The 14,026-nt window shown below is 39.1% G+C and overlaps 1 protein-coding gene across 1 annotated transcript in view; it reads right to left on the bottom strand.

The window, feature by feature from the left end:
* Positions 1-6,343: 6,343 nt before the first annotated feature.
* The window catches only part of LOC139950929 (uncharacterized), a 43,103-nt gene continuing 35,420 nt past the window's right edge, over positions 6,344-14,026 (bottom strand). Inside the window, exon 2 of the mRNA XM_071949768.1 lies at positions 6,344-6,891. Within this exon, the coding sequence (XP_071805869.1) occupies positions 6,344-6,891 (548 nt within the window). The remainder of the gene's footprint in view (positions 6,892-14,026) is intronic.

Here is a 14,026-nt window from a genome sequence, read left to right as displayed (position 1 = left end):
GTTGTATGGCTTTTGACTGGCACCCCGTACAAACATACTTAAAAAATTGGGAGAACGCCAAGATAGCTCAGTTGGTAGAGCACTGGCACATAAATCCGAAGGTTGTTGGTTTGAATCCCACTGTAGTCAGTTCACTGTTCAACTCCAAAAATATAGATGAATTATAGAATGGATTTATGTTTTAAAAGTAGGAAAGGCACTTTAAGAGCTGAAACGCAGATAAATTTGATATAAACAACCACTTTTAGACAAGTAATTTTTCCAGTTCCTTTTCAGACAGAGATACAATTTGTGACCTTTGTTGACCTTTGTTGCTTTAAAGTAAAGTTTAGCATACAGGTAGGTTGAGTAAGGGATGCCAGTTTGCCTGTATGATGACCTTGGAAAATTGCAGCATAGACAAGCCCCTTAGGGGATGCCAATTTATGTCCCCTACCTTTGCTTTCTGATGTATAGTGTATCATGGGGTTGGTTGGGTAAGGGACGCCAATTTATGTCCCCTACCTTTCCTCTCTGATGTATAGTGTAACATAGGGGTTGGTTGAGTAAGGGACGCCAATTTATGTCCCCTACCATTGCCTTCTGATGTATAGTGTACCACACGGGTTGGTTGAGTAAGGGACGCCAATTTATGTCCCCTACCATTGCCTTCTGATGTATAGTGTAACATAGGGGTTGGTTGAGTAAGGGACGCCAATTTATGTCCCCTACCATTGCGTTCTGATGTATAGTGTAACAAACGGGTTGGTTGAGTAAGGGACGCCAATTTATGTCCCCTACCATTGCCTTCTGATGTATAGTGTAACATAGGGGTTGGTTGAGTAAGGGACGCCAATTTATGTCCCCTACCATTGCCTTCTGATGTATAGTGTAACATAGGGGTTGGTTGAGTAAGGGACGCCAATTTATGTCCCCTACCATTGCCTTCTGATGTATAGTGTACCACACGGGTTGGTTGAGTAAGGGACGCCAATTTATGTCCCCTACCATTGCCTTCTGATGTATAGTGTAATATGGGGTTGGTTGAGTAAGGGACGCCAATTAATGTCCCCTACCATTGCCTTCTGATGTATAGTGTAACACACGGGTTGGTTGAGTAAGGGACGCCAATTTATGTCCCCTACCTTTCCTCTCTGATGTATAGTGTAAGATTGGGGTAGGTTGAGTAAGGGACGCCAATTTATGTCCCCTACCATTGCCTTCTGATGTATAGTGTAACATAGGGGTTGGTTGAGTAAGGGACGCCAATTTATGTCCCCTACCTTTCCTCTCTGATGTTTAGTGTAACATTGGGGTTGGTTGAGTAAGGAACGCCAATTTATGTCCCCTACCTTTCCTCTCTGATGTATAGTGTAACATTGGGGTTGGTTGAGTAAGGGACGCCAATTTATGTCCCCTACCATTGTCTTCTAATGTTTAGTGTAACATAGGGGTTGGTTGAGTAAGGGACGCCAATTTATGTCCCCTACCTTTCCTCTCTGATGTATAGTGTAACATTGGGGTTGGTTGAGTAAGGGACGCCAATTTATGTCCTCTACCATTGTCTTCTAATGTATAGTGTAACATAGGGGTTGGTTGAGTTAGGGACGCCAATTTATGTCCCCTACCTTTCCTCTCTGATGTATAGTGTAACATTGGGGTTGGTTGAGTAAGGGACGCCAATTTATGTCCCCTACCATTGCCTTCTGATGTATAGTGTAACAGAGGGGTTGGTTGAGTAAGGGACGCCAATTTATGTCCCCTACCTTTCCTCTCTGATGTATAGTGTAACATAGGGGTTGGTTGAGTAAGGGACGCCAATTTATGTCCCCTACCATTGCGTTCTGATGTATAGTGTAACATAGGGGTTGGTTGAGTAAGGGACGCCAATTTATGTCCCCTACCATTGCTTTCTGATGTATAGTGTAACACACGGGTTGGTTGAGTAAGGGACGCCAATTTATGTCCCCTACAGCAACATAGCTGAGTATGGGTTTTTTTTTTTAGAGGAAAAACGCTCCCTTCATACTCCAGGACTGAAGTGATGGATAAATATCACACATTTCAATGTTAAGAGGCCAAGGTGTTTAAAATGGCAACTTTTACCCACAAAAAAAAACGATCTTGTGAAAATTGTTTATGTGAATCACAGTAACATGATTTTATTTGGGTTTGTTGTCATTTTTCTGTTGATTTGCAGTATTGTTGTATTTTATTTGTGGAAAAGGCTTCTATGAAGCATTGTTTGTGTCAACTGGATATTTTTATAGCATATAGTTGTAAGTTAAGAACAAGTGTAATTTGTACATGACAAACGTTTTTAATTATGAAAATAATAAACAATTTGTGTTTACATTTGAAGCAAAATAGTTGTGTGATCAGTATTTTGTACTTGCTGTTTCTTGTATTTGTATGGTCAATTGTGTTATACACAGTTATTTATGAAAAAACAATGCACACTTTTAAAGGAAGTTAACAATTTCTGTTAAACGTTTTGACTGTGAGATATTTGAGTAAAATGCATGGTTTTTAACATGAATAAAACCGAAAATATGAGCATAGTTAAACCGTTTTGAAGAAATTCAAAATTAAAAACTGGAAACACCCATTTCCAATTTTGTTGAAATGTTTCCAATACTGTTATTGTTGGTTGTGTACATGGAGAGGTGACAAGGGTTTAATTGTTCAGGGTTTATGTCCAATTCGAAAGTGCGTAAGTCAGTCAATCCATGTGCTTTTGAATGAGGCACTTGGACCAATTTGCTCGACCCAACCGGTCTCATCTAGCATCACTGGGAAGGGCTGATGAGCTTGTACAACTTATCTAATTCATGACTATAAGAAAATAATGCTTAACATTACTTAATTGTGCGGGGCAAGCTGTTGTATAGCAATTATTATTATACCATTGTGTCATTTCAAAAAACGTGCTCTGAACTATTTGACATAACAACTTGAGTCTGATGATTTCAAATTTAAGGGTTCGGATACTTTTTTGTAGAAGGACACAAACACACTGTTCACTGATTTACATTAAATTTGCACTGTCTGAAGAAATAATGGTAGAAAGTGTCCCTAAAATTATTACTTGCAGAGGTGCTGTAGCTTTCGACAAAATGCGTTAAAACAGTGTCAGGAAAATTATTTCAGATAGTAAATTGTATTTACCAATAACTGTAGTTTTATAAGGGAATCAATGTGTTGTGAAGAGGTAAATTACAAAGAAACCGATTCAACACACTTTGGTTCCCATTCATAAATACCTTTTCGGTCAAAAACATCATCATTTTTTGATAAAAAAAACTAAATAAATGCCAACATTATAATTGTTAAATGATTTCTTTCAACACAACACCCCTCCAGCTATGAAATGGTAAAGCCCTTCGCCGCCCTCGGGTAAACAACTCCTTATAAGGGAATGCTGTGCGCATCGCGCGTATCGCGTGATGTAGCACAACTTTTCAGCTTTTGCTCTCGACCAATAGGAATGAAGAAACTGTCTTATAAGAACAGGTGCAAGGTCGCGTGTCACGCCCATAAATTAACACTTTTTACCGGTCATAAACAAAGGTTTATACACACCCACGTGACGCGCTCTCCACCAATAAGAGTAGCGAAACTGTCAAAGGTTTTTATGAATATCCAGTAAAAACTCCAAACACAAAAACCAAAACGATCGACTGATACGGCGTAAATTTTCATTTTTCAGTGAAATTAAAACATTCAAGTGGTACCTGACTATTTCTAAAACTATGACATCGATCTTAACTTCTTATACAATGGATACTAGTTTATTTAGGAAAACAATTTTTGTAGAAATATATGTATCAATTAATAAGTTATGTATTCTAATGTTAATTCAAACATCAATAATGTGTTTTATTGACGACGTGTTACGTTAATGTTTAAAGGCAGTGGACACTATTGGTAATTACTCCAAATAATTATTAGCATAAGACCTCAATTCGTAACGAGTAATAGGGAAGGTCGATAGTATAGGTTTTCTCTGTCATATTCAGCAAATGAGCAGCCAATTTAATTTCCATGCGTTCGAATTAAAGCTATTTTGCCTCTCCGGTTTTTAATGCGTTTCAAATTCAGAATTCGGTCATTCAATTTCGTTGTGGGGCATTCAAGTTCCTAGCACGCCCATTCTTTTTCATGACACACAATCATCATTCAATTTAGCAAAGCTGGTTTGACTAGAGATTTTGCTGATTTAATCATTTTCAATTTCGTAAAAAGGCAATCAATTTCGCTCACCGAGGATTAAAATAAGTACGACTAAAGAAATACAAATAAACAGATAAACTGTATAAGGCAAACCGTTTCGTACCTTCACTTTTAAATCGAGCGAACCTTTTCTTTATTTTATGTTTCCAGTATAGACTTTATCTTGGGCCCCATAAGGGTTGTTTTCTTCTTTATTTTTTCGGGTGACCTTCAATGGTTAACTGTCCAAGACCTGTCATTTGAATGTGTTTGAATGTTTGTTTTTCTCTTTTTTTTTCTTAAATGTTTTTCCAGTTGTTGTTTTTTGTAAATATTCACCAACCATCTGTTGGCGTGCCAGACATCTTGGCATATTATGTCCAAAAGTGCCAACAAATTAACCGCATGCCTTTAACGTTAGTATAAGGAAACAACAAGTTAACCCAGCGTTTTTAAGACTGCACAAATATCAGAATTGACTGCCTCAAAATGAAATTGAATGACTAAACACACGCCTCAAAAACACTCCTGCGAATTTGAATGCAGCTTCGATGAATCGTTAAATTGAATGATTGTTTTGTTAAATCGAATGACGTAAAAAGTAGATTTGGCTAGTTTAAAATGAAATCGAATGACCCTTTTTTAGAAGCATTCGATTTCGTGCGAAATAGAATAGGCTGGTGGTTAAATTGGCTGCTCATTTTCCGAAATTTACCGATAAAACCTATATAAAACATTGTGAGAAACGGCTCCTTCTGAAGTGACGTAGTTGTCGAGAAAGAAGTAATTTTCCACGAATTTGATATCGAGACCTCAAAATCTGAGGCCTCGAAATCAAGCATCTGGAAGCACACAACTTCGAGTGACAAGGGTGTTTTTTCTTTCATTATTATCTCGCAACTTCGACGACCGATTGAGCTCAAATTTTCACAGGTTTGTTATTTTATGCATATTTATGTTGGGATTCACCAAGTGAGAAGACTAGTCTTTGAAAATTACCGAGAGTGTCCACTGTCTTAAACTTTTACTGCCAACGACACTTGTCGGTAAGGGAGATCAAGATAAAATGCAATATTGTGTAACTAGCTCGTATTCCGAAAGTGAGGAAAATTATATTTTCCAAGTTCACACTAAGATGGTGTATTTTGTTAGTATACCTTTTTATAGCAAGAGTGGTTTCATTTTCATTCTGACGGTTAAAGCAATCACTGTACCGACATGTACATCCCCTCTTTGACATATTATTGTGACATCATCACATGTTTTATACAAAGGTGGTTCAAAATGAAACCCAATGTTTCATCTGCATTTACAAAAAAGTGCTCTCTCATGTTAAAACAAACAAACGCAAAACTACGAGGAAGTGTTATATATTTCACCATATCGAGACGTGTTCGGGAAAAGAAGACACAAAGGAAACGTCTTCCGGTAACTTTACAACGCTTTGTACTTTCGATCACAAGTTATCATTAGTTTACCATAATAAGTATTGGTTATTAACAAAGATATCAACAGAAGATAATCGTTACCAGTTGTTTTGTGAATTATTTGTTCTTTATTGCTTCAACAGGGTAAAGCTTTTTCCACCAATTTAAAATGTTTGAATTAAAATTGTCGGCACAATCGGCAGCCACAATGAATTATTGGTCTAAGTCTGTATCAAGGAATCTGAAGTTACAGTTGTTTTTATGTACTGTTTCATAAACTGTCAGTTTTTTTTGCGTAGTTTCATTTTGCATTTTATGGAAAATGAAAGCTGTAGAGTCGTGTCAAGGACTCATCATTGCACCCTCAGACGGAATTACAGGCGGCAGAAATTTCAAACTTTCCCAAAAAAATCAAAAAAGGGATGAACGAATATTTATAGCACTGTTTACGTGACAAAAACACGTTGAAAGTTTTTGTCACAATACACGTTTGCAAAATCAAGTGTTCAAATGAAACGCCTTTTCCATACTTATTGTCCTGCAAATAAAAAAAAACAATTAATAATAAAGTAATTTTAATCGATTCATCTAAACACACGTTCGATTTTCCCCAATTAACTCATTATTATTATTAATATATGTTTACAAACTATATAGTTGCATATTAGTTTATTTAAATCGTTGTCTAAAACATTAAAACGTTTCCGTGTGTTTTTATGTTTGATTTAGATTTCGTACAACAGGAATCCAGTAAAAGACGTGTAATGATCAGAGTCACTATATACTTGACCGTTTACAGCTAAGTAAACTTGATCTCCATAGTGCAGGGGAATCACTGCACTGTTGCTCACTTTATGATAATCTGCATCGTCTACACCCCCTGTAACAATGGTGTTACCGTTCTTCTGCAGCCTGATCCATAGGTAAGACCCACTTGATACTTTTAAGACTGAGAACATCAATACGTATACCCCAGGCACACTACACGTAAACGTGCCGTTATTCAAGTTGAAATCAGTCCCTTCCTCTGAAAACAATAACTCTTCAAAGGGCAGACGATCCCATGGGGATGGAGGGTTGAAGCCAGTATTCCTCACTGCAGTGAAGGCGGACCGTCGCGTACTACATTCACCTGCTTCACCGGTCTGTCCAGCTGGTCCAGGTTCACCTCTCTCCCCCTTCAGACCATTCATCCCAGACAGACCTCGAAGTCCCTTTCTGCCCTGTTGACCGACTCCTTGCTCTCCCTTCAGTCCATGATCCCCTTTAGCGCCTGGCGCACCAACCAGTCCATCTGACCCCTTGTCTCCTTTAACCCCGGGTTGACCTACCTCACCAGGAGAGCCAGCATCACCTCTGGGGCCTACAAGTCCTTGACCATGGTTCCCATTAGATCCAGGGATTCCTGGTATACCGGCTGGGCCCTGACAGCAGGAGTTACACGTCATTCCCGAATCAGGTGAAACTGCAGCTGTATCCAACAAGAACTGAACTTGCATAAAAGCCAAAACAATGGCCACTGCTAACGTAATCTTCATCTGTAAAAATTGTAAGAAAAACAACATTTATAGCAATTGTGTTTTCGTAGCTGGTAGGGTTGATCATTTTTAGTTGATCCTCTCCTTTTATTATGTATTCGCCCGTAAGGTATCAGATTAGATCAAACTGCACATTAGTTGATCAACTGAATAATAGTGTAAGTTTGTTGAACTAAATCGGTAAATGAAAAAATGTAATGTTTTTTTTTTTTAACAATTAATGAGAACGTCTTTGGAGTGTTAAAACTGTTTATAAGTGATATTATAAACAGAAGTGTCGTTGCCGATCGGTTTTGACCACCGATGTCAAACTCTGGTGTTTCTGATCAGCAGAGTGTGGGTTCGATTCCCGAGTCGTGACACTTATAACCTCGCCTTTCGCATGGAACGTAAAGCCGTTGGTCACATGTGTTGTGTAACGCATGTTAAATATCCCAGTGCACCTATCGAAAAGAAAAAAAGGGCTCGCCTCGGTGTTCCTGGCTGTGGCTGCTGATGCGCCGTAGCACCTTGTAAACCCTTATAAGGTGCTAAATAATTGGTTCACAGAATTTATCATTTGAATAACTCTGAAAGTTTGTATATACTCAGCGCCAATTGGGTACCTTGTTGGAAGATACTTCGATGTTATTATTTTTTTTATTATTCGTTGGATTGCCCCTCTACATGTGCAAACGATAAAAGGTATGTTGTAATTTGAGCCGAGCAGCGAAATGGTCCGTTTGTGACACAGGCCATCTCGGGACCTGGAAACTGGTTAATTAATACTTATTATACTAGAAGAAATGCCTGAAAAAACATGGAGGTTGGCTTTATAAACAAATGTGTTACTTTTGAAAGGTTAATTTGAGACATCACAGTTTCGACCCATACATAATGATACACAATACGTTGCCGGCGATCATGTGGTGTGACTTGGAACCATCCAGACAACATATTGACTTGAACAAAAATGTGTGGCTGTAGCTAAAACAGCACTCTTGAGTTTCCAGCCGATTTTGCACATACTCTCATGACTACATCAACGTACCCTTTCAAGACGTTTGGTGTCTAGGCTGGTGACTTGGTAAAGTTCAAGTTTGGCGTATCGTTCAGCACGGATCAACTCAAAGCTGTACGTGGTCACTTATTGAGTTGATCGACTTGACGTAGTTTCTACTAAATATATTCCGAATCTCATTCTTAAAGAAAGTGATTTTGACTTGAGCAAAGACATTTTGTCAAAAGTGAAATGTGAACCTTGGACCCATATTGTTTCGGCGATCTCCAACTGAGTTATTAATCCATAATGTTCACGATTTACCTTTTTGCCAGCAATGTTTAAAATAGTTTCGCACAAAATAGAACTAGAAAACATTTTACTGTGAGTACAGAGTAAGGGTAGAACCGAGAGTAAAGCTAACTTAATTCAAAACAAACCACAATTGTTTTTATATTTGCTCCTTTGTTAAGGCTGGCTCACACTATGACGATTAGGGGGCATGCTACGTTTAGCTGCGAATCGCAATTGCGAGTTTGCCGCCATTCATCGTGTGTTGTCGTCAATTGTCGCTGACGAATCCGCTAGAGACCGCAGACGGCTGCAAAAATTAGTCGCGTCCGTCCCTACTATGTAAGCCAACTTTTAATAAGGCTGGCTTACATAGTAGCGGGGCAAAAGCCAAACGGAAAGTGGCGAGAGTGAAAATCCCAAGACGTTGGCGGCAAAGTAAAGGCAAAAAGCCCAAAATGAAAAATCATTGTTAGCTGACGGGGAGGGAACGACCTTCAGCGACAACAGGAAAAGGGTCACACGGCTGGCAGCGGATTGGGTGGCGGCAAGGAACGGCGGCTGATGAAAGTGGGTTGTGGCGACGATGACGTGACTCGTTTGCCGACATCAAACCGTCTGTGTGTGGGTTGTATAACAGTCGAGTTTGGCGTTCCCACTCTTCACAATATTCTGGTCATCCAATCATCAGACAACGACTACCAACGAAATTGTGACGACCTCAAAACGACAATTGACCACTTGCACGCGCGTCACACGCGGCGACTGATGCCACGCTCACCATGTTGGTTGCCAATAGATTTACGTGTAAACGCAGAGTCGCCGAAATAGCGCACTTCTCTGAACAACACACGTTGACAATGAGCACCAAATTGGCGCCTCCAAGATTATTTTGATGATGACGTCAGGTGAATTGGGTCAATAGGCGGAATCGCACGGCATGGAAATGTCATGCGACTGATAATTGCGGCCGTCTACGCCAAGGAAATGAGGGTTACGTTCTCCAACGAAATCTGAACGCAATCACAATGATTTAGTTGGCTGTCACAACTTTGCCGACGGACACGACTGATAATTTCGACCGTCTTCGGTCGCTAGCGGGTTCGTCAGCGACAATTGACGGCAAAACACGTTGATTGGTGGTAAACTCAAAATTGCAATACGCAGCTCGACGTTGCTTGCCGTAACCCTTATTTGTCATAGTGTGAGCCAGTTAGCATCAGGCCGATGACTTGTTCGACCCCAAAAAACAGGGACACTGTTGTCGAGATAATACTCTTGAAGAAATCGTTGACAAGACTTTAGTTTTGAGATGACCTCGTTTTCAAAAGTGATGATTTCAGCGCAGCTATGCAAGCAATAAATTATCGGCATTATATAGACCTGTTCGTACTTCCTGCGAACGCGAATGGGATACGAATGTTTAAGCCACATCCCTGTTTTTGCAGGGATTAACACATTTCAACTGATGCGAATTAAACGTTGCGATTTTGTGACGTCAAAATTTGTAAATATTCGCATTCGCATTTGCAGGAGGTATGAACAGAGATTGTTCGCTTAAAAAGCTATACATCATGGCAATAACGGTGCTTCTAACAAACTGCAGGCGATTAATTAGCTGACCGACTCAATCACAAAACTGTTCATAAAAAATGGTACAAAGACAAACAATCACATTTCCTAAAGGGTGAAGACATTTGTAAAACGCACAACAACTGCACTGTAAACAAAAACAAGTTTGTAGGTTTTGTAATAGTTTTCGAACGCGTCAAAGGGTGTATATGGTAAACACGCAACAGTGTATGGGGCCAATGAGTTGTGTTGAAAGCAATGGTTTCTGTCCATTATAAACGGCCGATGCGTCAAACTAAACGCGTCAAGCGTTTCGTTTTTACTATGGTGCGTTTAGTTTGACGCATCAGCCGTTTACTTTATGTTAAGAATGTGTTTAAGAAGCGTTTTGAAAGGTGTTCAGCACATCAACTATGCTGATCGCACCAGTGTTTAAGTTTGATGTAGAAAATGGGCGAAACCCAATGTTTTACAACACAACTCATGGGCCCTATACAGTGTTACGTGTTTAACCTTAACCCTTTGACGCGTTCGAAATTTGTTACATAACACAAACACTTGTTTTGTACGGTGTGTCTTGCTGATGCGTACCATCAATTTAGTCATTGTTTGTTAAAGTTTAAATTGTGTCAATTTTGCCAATTATGTTGTAACATTCTTGCAAGATGTGCAACAGAATGCCTCAAAACAAGACAATTACCCTGGTAATACAGAACAACTGTCGCATAAATAGTGGCGGTTAAAGAGTTTTGTAAACATTTGGAGCAAACGGCACACCCGCCTTGCTTCGGTTGCCCCTTGCTGTAACAAGACAATCAACACCTTGTAGGGTACTCATATTGTACAATGTTCAGTCTGAAATATCCCCCACCCATAATAAAAAAAAAAAAACCCAAAAAACAAACATTTTTTATAAAATAATGCAATGTAAAATCAACAATGCAATCTCATCATTTGTTGTTACCATTCTTTACACAATGTTGTAAACGAGCAGAACGTCGCTTGCGGTAAAAGTATTGACAATGGTGGAAAAATATAGCAACAGTTTTGCACAATACATTATTGCAGACTTCTGCAAGTAGCGCGAGAAAAACTTTAGGAAATTACGGCATGGTTTCAAAGGGAGCTGCAACTGGGTGCACATGTTTGTGTACAATCACAGTACCACCACAGTTCACTAAGATGGCAGAGCTTTAGAAGAGAAGAGACCTAACCACTGCATGAGAATATCAGCTGTATCGAGTGGTGTCCCTTTGGGAACAAAAACTGCAAGCACATTGCAATAGGCTAACATTCAACCCACTATACTTGCATCTAGAAGCCAAAGCCTCAGTCCGGCAGTAGAATGAGGAACACTTACCTTGATGATGTGTTCTTGTAGTGCAAACCTTCTCAGTTCCTCTCTTCTGATGCAAAGTTGTTATGAACACTGCTGCTGCTGCAGCGCGTTTAAATACTGCTGTAATTCCATTGAAGTTCTCATCAGTCTACTTCGGGTTTGATTGACAGTCGATGAGCAGCCAATCATAGATACGTGTTAAAGTCACTGATTTATTGCAGTGACTTACTCTACCATTGGTTTGGATGAGACTGTATGTTGCAATTGTGGATCAATACCGTGTTAAAGTCACTGATTGAAAGCAGTGACCTACTCTACCATTGGTTTGAACGAGGCTGTATGTTACAATTGTGCGTCAATACCGTGTTAAAGTCACTGATTTATGACAGTGACTCTAGCATTGGTTTGAATGATACTGTATGTTGAATGGATGCCAATGGTGTAAAACTCTACACTACATGTATGTGTTTAAAGTCACTGATTGAAAGCAGTGACTTACTCTATCACTGTTTGAATGAGGCTGTATGTTACCAATGGAGCTCAATTTGTACACGCTTTAATGGTAGGGTGTTTTTACATGTATATCCGCCCTACTGGGTTGCACTGTGTGATTGCTTCCTGAAGTTCCTGGCCGTTTTCCTTTTATTTCCGCTCAATTGATGTATTTCCCTGATGATTGTGAGTTAAAGTGCAGGTTTGTTATCAAAGAAAGGACTGTGTACGCAATATAGATACTGTTCAGATGGATCTCTTTCGTGCTTCCACTCTTTTGAAGTATATGTTTACTAACACTAACTCAGTGTGTTTTTCCGAAATGGAAATGCAATGACAATGTATTTATAGTAGAGTGCGCCACCAACAGAGCAACATTAAAGGCACTGGACACCATTGGTAATTACTCAACAGAATTGCTAGCATAAAGACTTACTTGGTAATGAGCAATGGAGAGATGTTAATTGTATAAAACATTGTTAGAAACGGCTCTCTCTGAAGAAACCTTTTTTTTTAGAAAGAAGTATTTTCTCGAGTTGTTAAGGTCTCAAACTGAAGGCATCTGAAAGCACACAACTTGTGCGACGGGAGTGATTTTCCCATTATTCTCTCGCAATTTCGACGACCAATTGAGCTCAAATTAATGTTCACGGGTTTGTTAATTTAAGAATATGTTGAGATACACCAAGTGGAAAGACTCACTAGTGGTTGAAAGTTACCTATTAATGTGTCTTTGCCCTTAAAGGGTATTTTTAAACTGATTTTCAAATGTTTTCTTTGCTTTCTCAGAGTCTACTACCACCGAAACGCACAAATGCTTTTGGGAAACAAGAATATTCAATGGAGCAAAAACAATCAATACAAACCACAAAAATCAAAAACAATCAAATGAACTTTTGGATGAGATTAAAGTCATTTTATTTGTTTAAAAAAAATAATTATGGCAGGATTCCGCCTTGGGCCGGTGTTTCATGGAAATCTGTCCCCGGAGATTCTGTCCCCATTTTGGGCAGTTTCTTTGACATAAAGGATTAGTTCATATATTGAAAATCTCAAAATCGTCAAAAATGTGCTTAAAGGCAGTGTACACTTTCGGTTAATTACTCAAATTAGCATAAAACCTTACTTGGTAACAAGTAATGGGGAGCTGTTGGCAGTATGAAAGACTGTGAGAAACGACTCCCTCTGAAGACACGTAGTTTTCGAGAAAGAAGTAATTTTCCACGAATTTGATTTGGAGACCTCAGAATTAGATTTTGAGGTCTCGAAATCAAGCATCTGAAAGCACACAACTTCGTGTGAGAAGGGTGTTTTTTCTTTCATTATTATCTCGCAACTTCGACGACCTGTTGAGCTCTAATTTTCACAGGTTTGTTATTTTATGCATAGTTGAGATACAGCAAGAGTGAACACTGGTCATTGACAATATTACAAAAGGTGTTTACACACATTTGCCCCCAGCTACATTCAGAGTACAGACAAGTTGCAAATGCATATTATGAGAGATTTATACAAACTTTGATAAGGATTTATTTAACACAAGTTTGAACTTACAAGTCCATTCCAATTGTTTTGGGCCTATTCATGTAAACCAAAAATGGCTTTGCTATATTAGTAAGAATAAATTGTGCTAAGTCATAGTCTTGAACATTCGTTTCAAACTGGCGGGGTCGTGGTCGTAGATGAAGGACCCGGCCCGCCTTCGGCTTAGTCTTTTGTTTACGGGCAAATTAACGCGGGGTCCAGTGGGAACGGGGCCTAAGATACTGTTGATTTTAGACAAACGCTTAAGACCTCGTACCACTCCCCTTTTCCATTGTTTTACTTTTTGTTATGAACAAAAAAATATCTGTAAATGCAGGAGAAGATTGTTGAATAAATAAATAGCATTGAATAAGTCGAGGGCCCAGTAATTTAGTAAATACTCCATGCATGTCAATGAGAGATATTTTGATTCGGTTATCACAATTTACAGTCCATCATTACGGAATCATCAAAACGTGTATGTAATTAGATTGTATGCACATTCAATCGTTAAGGATTTGTAACGCTGATACGCCATCCGCTATTTACGCGGGGAGAGCGGGGGGTAGGGATGGGAGGGGAGGCGTTGGTGAATCCATTATGACGAATCAAGCCGTTATCACAGATTTAAACATCGTTGTTTTTTTCTGGAGGGCTTTCGTAACTATTAGTT

This window comes from Asterias amurensis, chromosome 18 (assembly GCF_032118995.1).
Source record: "Asterias amurensis chromosome 18, ASM3211899v1".
Lineage (NCBI taxonomy): Eukaryota > Metazoa > Echinodermata > Asteroidea > Forcipulatida > Asteriidae > Asterias > Asterias amurensis.
The sequence above is the reverse complement of the archived record's forward strand: the minus strand, read 5'-3'. Positions and strand labels throughout refer to the sequence as shown.